At 35.2% G+C, this 8,326-nt stretch overlaps 1 protein-coding gene across 1 annotated transcript; it reads right to left on the bottom strand.

The window, feature by feature from the left end:
- Window positions 1-2,783: 2,783 nt before the first annotated feature.
- LOC107479096 (5'-adenylylsulfate reductase 3, chloroplastic) lies at window positions 2,784-8,126 on the bottom strand. The gene is made up of 6 exons (XM_016099248.3): window positions 8,026-8,126; window positions 7,292-7,349; window positions 5,324-5,380; window positions 4,712-4,835; window positions 3,493-4,058; window positions 2,784-3,373 (listed from the first exon to the last, which is right to left on the bottom strand). Exons 1-6 carry the CDS (start codon window positions 8,124-8,126, stop codon window positions 3,143-3,145), a joined length of 1,137 nt encoding a protein of 378 aa, XP_015954734.1. The 3' UTR covers window positions 2,784-3,142.
- Between the last annotated feature and the right edge of the window lie 200 nt (window positions 8,127-8,326).

Below are 8,326 nucleotides of genomic sequence, written 5' to 3'. Positions count from 1 at the left end.
CTTTATGTTGATGACATGTTGATTGTTGGTCATGACACTAAGAAGATTAAAAGTCTTAAGAAAGACTTGAAAGGATCCTTTGCTATGAAGGATTTGGATCCTACAAAGAAAATCCTTGGCATGAGTATCACTCATGATAGGAAGAATGAAAAACTGTGGTTGTCGCAGCAAAAGTATATTGAGAAGGTTTTAGAGAGGTTTAGCATGAGTAATTCCAAACCTGTTAGTACTCCACTTGCTAGTCATTTCAAGCTGAGTTCGCAGCAATGTCCTACAAGTGAGAAAGAGAAAGCGGAAATGAAGAAGATTCCATATGCATCTGCAGTTGGCAGTTTGATGTATGCTATGGTTTGTACCAGGCCGGATATTGCTCATGCCGTTGGAGTTGTTAGCCGGTTTCTCTCTAATCCTGGCAGGGAACACTGGCAAGCAGTGAAGTGGATTCTCAGATACCTTAATGGTACTTCCAGAGTTTGTTTGTACTTTAGGAGTGGCCAACCTGTGTTGGATGGTTACACAGATGCAGATATGGCTGGGGATCTTGATTCAAGGAAGTCTACTTCTGGTTACATGATGACTTTTGCAGGGGGAGCTGTGTCGTGGCAATCTCGACTTCAGAAATGTGTTGCTTTATCTACTACAGAGGCAGAATACATTGCTGTTGTTGAAGTTTCTAAGGAACTCTTGTGGATGAAGAAATTTCTACAAGAGTTAGGCATCAATCAAGAGAAGTTTGTATTATTTTGGGACAGTCAGAGTGCTATCTATCTTAGCAAGAATTCGACATTTCATTACAGATCGAAGCACATAGAGGTGAGGTATCATTGGATGCGTCAAGTGCTTGAGATGAAGTCATATGCACTTGAGAAGATCCATACTGATGATAATGGTTCAGATATGATGACTAAGAGTTTACCTGCAGTGAAGTTTGATTCCTGCAAAGAAAAGGCGGGCTTGGTGGAGCAGCCTATCCCTACTTGAGTTGGTGAGGGGGAGATTTGTTGGTGGGTCCCCAACTAAGTAGGGCCCACATCTCATTTAAAAAAAAAGGAAAACAAATAAATAAAGAAAGAAAGGCTTTAAGCCACGGTGAGAGAGAAGAGTTTTCATTCATTTTGAATGAAAGGAAATTCGGCGTCGAAGAGAAGAGAAAATTTGGGGGAAAAGAGCATGCCAACCTTGATCACATGGCATGTCAATCTTGATCACATTGATTTGGTAAACTTGCTCCATTTCTTATGAAATTTTAGTATGTTATTCCTGGTGTAGAGATGAACATTAGGATATAACTTACTAGTTGTATTGCCTTTTCTTTTAGATGATTTGAGATACCCACTTTGTGAAGGGTTTATTATACCCACTTTTGTAGAGGGTTTATGTTAATTCCATCAGTTTTGATGATGTATTTTGTTGATTGTTGAGATGCCCTAGTGTTACTAGGAAGATTGTTTGTGTACCCATTATTCTGATAGTGGAAGATTTTTCTGGACTAGGTCCCGTGGGTTTTTTTTCCCTCTTTTGGGGGTTTTCCCACGTTAAAATTCTGGTGTCTGATTATTTAATTTTTGCCATTATATTTTGCTGTTTGGAGTATCTTTGGTGTTGCCCATTTAATTGCACAAGTTGTGGAAAAATTATTTTTAGTGCTTCCGCTGTTAGGTTCTTGTTTTTGAACCTTTATTGAGTTTTCCAAACACTATTAAAGTACAAATTGTCATGAGCTGTTTCCGATTAAAATCTGAAATAATGGGATCCTAGGAGCCAAAAGAAGTGGATTCCACTAGCGATGTGTAAAACCAGTAGCATATACAGCATGTAAATAAGTAAATAACTAAATATAATGCAGCACTTTGTTGGATCAATTTTATATTACCCAACACTGATCTGGGTCTGGGTCCCGCTCCATAAGTGACAAGAAATGCCAAGACCCAAAACATTGGTTATTTTGATATTCTGCATTATTTTCTTGTTCGTGAGCAGCAGATTTGTGCTAATTGGATGTAAAACCGTAAAGGGAGACTAATAATGGCTGTGGGTAACAAGTGTTAGTTGGAGAAAGTGAGCAAAACCGTGAAACATCATACACAGGATGTGCATATGGTATTTCTGACACCACACTGCTATTTGTGCATCCAACTATGAACTGCTGAAATGCCAGATGCAATCTTCTAGCTGGCACTGTAAAAACTAAAAAGGGTCTAAATTTAGGAAAAAATTTAGGAAAAAACTCAATTTTTTTTTCAAGTTTAGGTTGCCATCTTTCTAGAGAAGCTGAGACTCTTATGTAACAAGAAGTCCAAATATTTGGGTTTATAAGCTTTGATGAAAAGAACTGCAACTTTCCCTCTCACAATCAATGTTGGTTGGGTCGATTTAGTGTAATGTTAATTTTGTGTGTCTATAAATCCAGGATATGATACATGCCCTACCGAAAATTGGTCAGTAACTAGCACAAGAAATAAAATAATATGGGCAAACTAGTTTTTTAACGCACAATCTAATACCATTTTTTGGGTCATGATAATCAAATACTATTGGTTTGTTTTCTTAATATTTTGTTGTGGACGATGGACCGCTGTAAAGTTGGTTTATTATCTCCTCTATCTTGATCTTTGTCTAATGAAATGAAATACCTTGTGCTATAAAAGGACTTCCAATACAACACACTATCACCTCGAATTGCGAAAAAAGAAATTGAAAGGCACATCACAATAGCAATGTCATAAACATTCGTTTGAGTAAATTACTTATTTAATTGCTATTATAAAGATAATTTCGGAAAATTTAAGAGCAATAAAGTGCCGTCCAAAATTTCAATAAACTTTATTAGTTTAGAGAGTACAACGCATACCTATAAATCACTTTACCTAAAACAAGCCAGTAATCAACAACTCCCACTACAAAAGACTATTATATTGCTACAACCTTACTTTGACTGAGAACTAAAACTATTCAAATACATCACACTTTCAAAACTGAGGGGATCTTATTCTGCTAAACTAGAGTCAAAGCTTGCCATTCCAACTCCAACGAATTACCTGAATCTTAGAATGAATGATAATCTTATTTCAGGAAGGAACTTTGAACCTATACAACTAAATTGAATTACAACCAAGACAAATAATAATTTCTTGATGAACACTCATCGCAAGGCATTGACGAATGCCATCAACGAATCAACATCTCTTTTCTCCGAGGTATACTTTATTGGCCGAGATGAATACTTGGGGAAAAATAATATTGTAGGGAAGCTTCCTAACTGCAGTTCACGCTTTGCAAATGCTTTCTGGTCTCCATCTGCATTGAATTTTCCAACCTTCACCCCTGATCCTGATAATTTCTCTGCCAAATCAATATAAGACTCCTCCATAGCCTGTTGCAATTTGGTAGAAACATCCCGTTATACAATGAAAAGTTAAAGCCAAAGAAGCCAAAACAGAAATAATCTTCAGTAACAGTATTCAATATTCAATAAGAGGAATTCTTGATTACCTGGCAGAAGGGGCACCATGGCGCATAAAGCACAAGAAGCCACGGCTCTTTACGGATCTCCATTTTCACCAAATTCTCAATTCCAGTCCTGCTCAAGTTGATCACATTTGGGGTGTTGAAAATGTCAACAACAGTGGAAGTGTCATTTGCATTGGCAACTCCATTAAGCTGGGCAGCATCATCCTGTTTCAAATTTCCTTTGTGAAGACCACACTCTTTAGCCTTGGCATCCTCCCACCACCACCTCCCCTCCCTTTCATGCTGTCCGGGTAAAACCGCCCTTGTGCACGGCTCACAGCCAATGGAAATATACCCTTGTGAATGCAAGGAATTAACAGGCACATTCATGGTCCTAAGGAAGTTCCATATGTCATGCCCTTTGACATTTGCAACAGGGTTCCACTTTACAAGGCTGCCAATTCCACCATCCAATCCCTCGAAAACAGGATCAACCTGAACAACAGGTATTTCAGACCGAGTACCGGGTGACTGATCTTTTCTCTGCCCAGTTATCCATGCTTTAAGGCCCTTGAGAGCCCTCCTTAAGGGCCCACAAAGAGGTGAGGCTTATGGTGTTAGTAAAATATTATTGTCATTTGAATTTGTTTTCACTTTGCACTTGATGAAAGAGATTATGGGAATTACTAATGTTCTTTGCCAAGCACTGCAACAACAATCTCAAGATATTCTTAATGCAATGCATATTGTTTCTACATCAAAGTTACTTCTTCAACAATTAAGAGATGGTGGATGGTGCAATTTTTTTGCAAATGTTAAAGATTTTTGTGAAAAACATGAAATTGAAGTCCCTAATATGAGTGCACAATATGTTTTTGGAAGAGGTCGATCTCGTCAACCAAGTGTGACAGTTGAGCATCATTATCGAATAGATGTATTCTTGGCAACAATTGACTCTCAATACAAGAGTTGAATAGTAGATTTAATGAGCAAACAATAGAGCTTTTGACTTTGAGTTGTGCTTTGGATCCTAAGGACAATTTCAAATCATTTAATATTGAAGAAATTAGTAAGTTAGTAGAGAAGTTTTATCTCCTTAACTTTCCTTCTAATGAGTTAAATATTTTGAAATCTCAGTTGCAACATTATCAGCATGATATACCAAATCATTTGAAAGGCATTGGTACACTTTCTGAATTGTGCAACAAGTTGTAAGAAACAGGAAAATCAAGAACTTATCACATGGTTGATAGATTAATACGTCTTGTTTTGACTCTACCAGTGTCTACAGCAACAACAGAAAGAGCTTTTTCAGCAATGAAAATTGTTAAGACAAGACTCCGAAGTAAGATGGCTGATGAATTTCTTGCAGACAATTTGGTCATCTATATAGAAAAAGAATTAGCAGCTATTTTTGACACAAATTCAATTATAGATGATTTTGAAAATAGAAAAAAACGTCGAATAGCCTTTTCATGATACAAAACTGTAAGTAGTAATTTTTATATATTATTGTCTTATTTTGATTGAGATTATATATATATTTTTTTTTTAATTTTATCAATAGAAATAGTAATATAAATTATAACACCGCCCCCCCTAAATAGTTAGCCTAGCTCCGCCCCTGAACATATATATATGTGGCATAATTTGAAAAATAACTCTAGCTAACACGTAGATAGTTTTTCAAGATTTTTATGGATAAATTTGTCCCTTGAACTGAGTTTTTTGTCATACCAAATGAATTGTTACTATTTTATGCGTAATTTTGTTTGAACATATGATTTTTCTTGGATACTTTTTGTCTTTGAAATAATCTTTTAAAAGTATTGTTACTCTAATAATAATAATAATAACCTAATCAATGAATTACCTTTTTTTTCCCAATGGAGTTAAATATTGCAATGATCAAATTGAGAGACGACCTAGCCTGGAGTTTATTCGATTAACAATAATCAAAACGACTAACTTTGTTTAGTTAAATAAAAGAATAGTTGGTGTGTGATGGTTTTTGTACTTTGGTTGAAGTATTAGAGGCTCCCAAATTGCAATCTGCACAAAGAATGGCAAGTTGCTTATAATATATAGTAAAATGATGGCGCACACACATTATTAGAATGAGGGAGTTGGTGGAAATGTTTCAAGTAGAACCTCATGCATATATGACTTTTCTGAGCTGTATGGTCAAGAATTCAAAATTTGCGCTTGACACACTTGAAAGTGTTACGTTTCTTTTCCATTTTGTTATTATATTATTTGATAGAAGTGTTTTCAAGTTGGAGAAAAACAGTTGTTAAGACGTATAGATGTGGGGTTTGGCTATACTAAAAAATTGCTGACTTTTGGTAAAGAAAGTCTAAACCAAAGTTTGAAAGTTGTCTAATTAAGATCGATATCTGATTTACTTGGGCGTTATAATTTAATACTCAGACATATTATTCAAATTTTTTGTTGCTATAATATTGATAATGGTTTATTAATTAGCGCAACATTTAATCATGCACTAAACATCTATTATACATCAAATTTAAAATATTAAATTATTTTAGTGAATGATATACTAAATTTTGTTTGATACATCACAGCATTGTCCAACAAATTTAAATTATCGTATATTAGAGTAGAAGTTCAGTAATGTAGATTTTTTTTTAACAAAAAAAAAACAAAGAAAAATTAGTCTATGAGTGAAGACTAAATTCCCTGCAAGGCAAACTATAAAGATTATTCCAGGGCTCAAGCCACTTAATATATTCTGCCTGGTGATTCACATCATATTTAGCGAGAGTATGTTATATAGTTAGTTGTACTTTGGATTAATTTCATCTCAACTCTCCAATTCCAATAAAGCATCTCATGCATTTTATTTATTAAATCATTATTTGCATAAACACTAAAATTTCTAGAATTTTGAGTATCAAAGAACGTATTTAGACGGTTTATCTCACAAATCACTTTCCAAAAACAACATTTTTAAACTAACATCAGTTCTTTACAAAGGACAAATAATTCACATATGAGAAAAAAGTTTAAGAAAGCAGTCCGGTACAACTTTTAATTTAATTCTCCGAATTATCTCTAATAATGCACTCAAATCCAACAATAAAATAAACCTCAGTCACACTAACATTACAGTTAACTTTGATTGAATGAGAAGTCGGAGGCACCCAAATATAACATAAGGATGAAGGCAACAAACTCAAATTAAAAAAAAAAAAAGAGACTCTATTAAGATCCGAGGTAAAATTTTTGTTGAGAGTGATTACTTTATTAGTGGACCACTAATCTGAATTGAAAATATCATTGTTACGATCCCTTCAAATGCACCAAAATTCCAGCACAAAGAAGTCTTATTCACCCGAATGCCTTTGAACCCACTGCCATAAATCACCACTTCGATCGTTCTTAATGAATTGAGAGAGCAGACTTTTTCAAACATCCAACACCCTTGAACAATCCCAAACACAATGGATAACAGTCCCAACAGTACTATTACATCTAGAACATGCATCCGTTGCTACAAGACCCTGCCCAAAACTTAGCCATGGGAACAACATTATTAAGGTAGAGTTATAAAAAAAATTTAATCTTCTCAGAAACTTTCAAGTGCCACAGTTATAATCAATTTGTGTTGTCTTATCAACCACATTTTCTCTTTGCCAGCCAATAGTCATAACCATCCTTGAAAGAATAAACTTTTGAAGAAGAAGAATGCCACACCCAACCAACCTTAATTCCTTGTTGCCAGTTGCCACAAAGGATTATCCTTGTGAAGATTCTGTCACAACCAAGTAGGAAGAATAGTAGATAAACAATTAAACTTTCAAGCATTATTATACCAAACATCCTTAATGATAAGATCAGCGTTAGAAATATGCACATAAGGAATATCACCACAAAGCCTGCCATTAGGTCTCCAAACATCATATCAGAGAGACTGATCCATACTACCTGTACACCACTTAAGCCATCCTTCAAATTACGAAGAGATTTTAGGATACTGTACCAAACATGAGAAGTAGAATTTGGGATCTCACCAACTCTTTTCATAGTTCCTGAGAGATACTTAGACAACATAATACAGACCTAAAACTTATCGGGACAATTAAAAAGTTTCCAACAAGCTTACCCAGAATAAAAAAATTTACACAGTAAGTATCTCTCACACCTAGATCTCCGAACCTTTTGGGAATGATAACCCTCTTCTAATCGAGCAAGCTTAGACAATGTCCCTCAGTCTTTCCTTTCCAAATAAAATGTCTCATCATAGAATCAATTTGTTGCACACACTAGATAAAAACAATTAGATTTGCAGATGATAAATAGGAAGAGAAGCAACAATAAACTTAATAAGATAGAGTCTACTTGCTTTGTTGAAAAGCATACCCTTTTAAGCCGCCATATATTGCTAAATTTTCTCTAAAATTTCTTGAAAAGAGGCTATGCCAACTCGATCATGCCCCAAATTAATCCAAAGATATCTCTTAAGATCCCGAGCAAAATGAATTTCAATGATACCAGCAAATATTTTGTCTCTGGTCCTTCGTTGGAGCAAACATGGCCTTTGGTTTAACCTACCGGCCGTTATTAAGTCTTGTTAAGTTTAAATTTGACCGTCTGCAAATGTCCACCAAGTCTAACATTCCCTTATCGTTATCCTTTGTCCTTTCATAATCCATTACCATGTGCATGATATTATCAAACATATTCTTTTCAATGTGTATCATGTCAAGACAATGTCGAACCAAATTGTCATTCTAATAAGGTAAGTCCCAAAATATACTCTGCTTGATCCAATTGTGCTCCTTACCATATCTTGGAGGTCTCACACTTGCCCCGTTATCGACAATCCTTAGGATTCTACTAATACGATGCCAAA

The sequence above is a fragment of the Arachis duranensis genome, chromosome 3, assembly GCF_000817695.3.
Source record: "Arachis duranensis cultivar V14167 chromosome 3, aradu.V14167.gnm2.J7QH, whole genome shotgun sequence".
NCBI classification, from domain to species: Eukaryota; Viridiplantae; Streptophyta; class Magnoliopsida; order Fabales; family Fabaceae; genus Arachis; species Arachis duranensis.
This window is presented reverse-complemented; position numbering and strand designations above follow the sequence as displayed.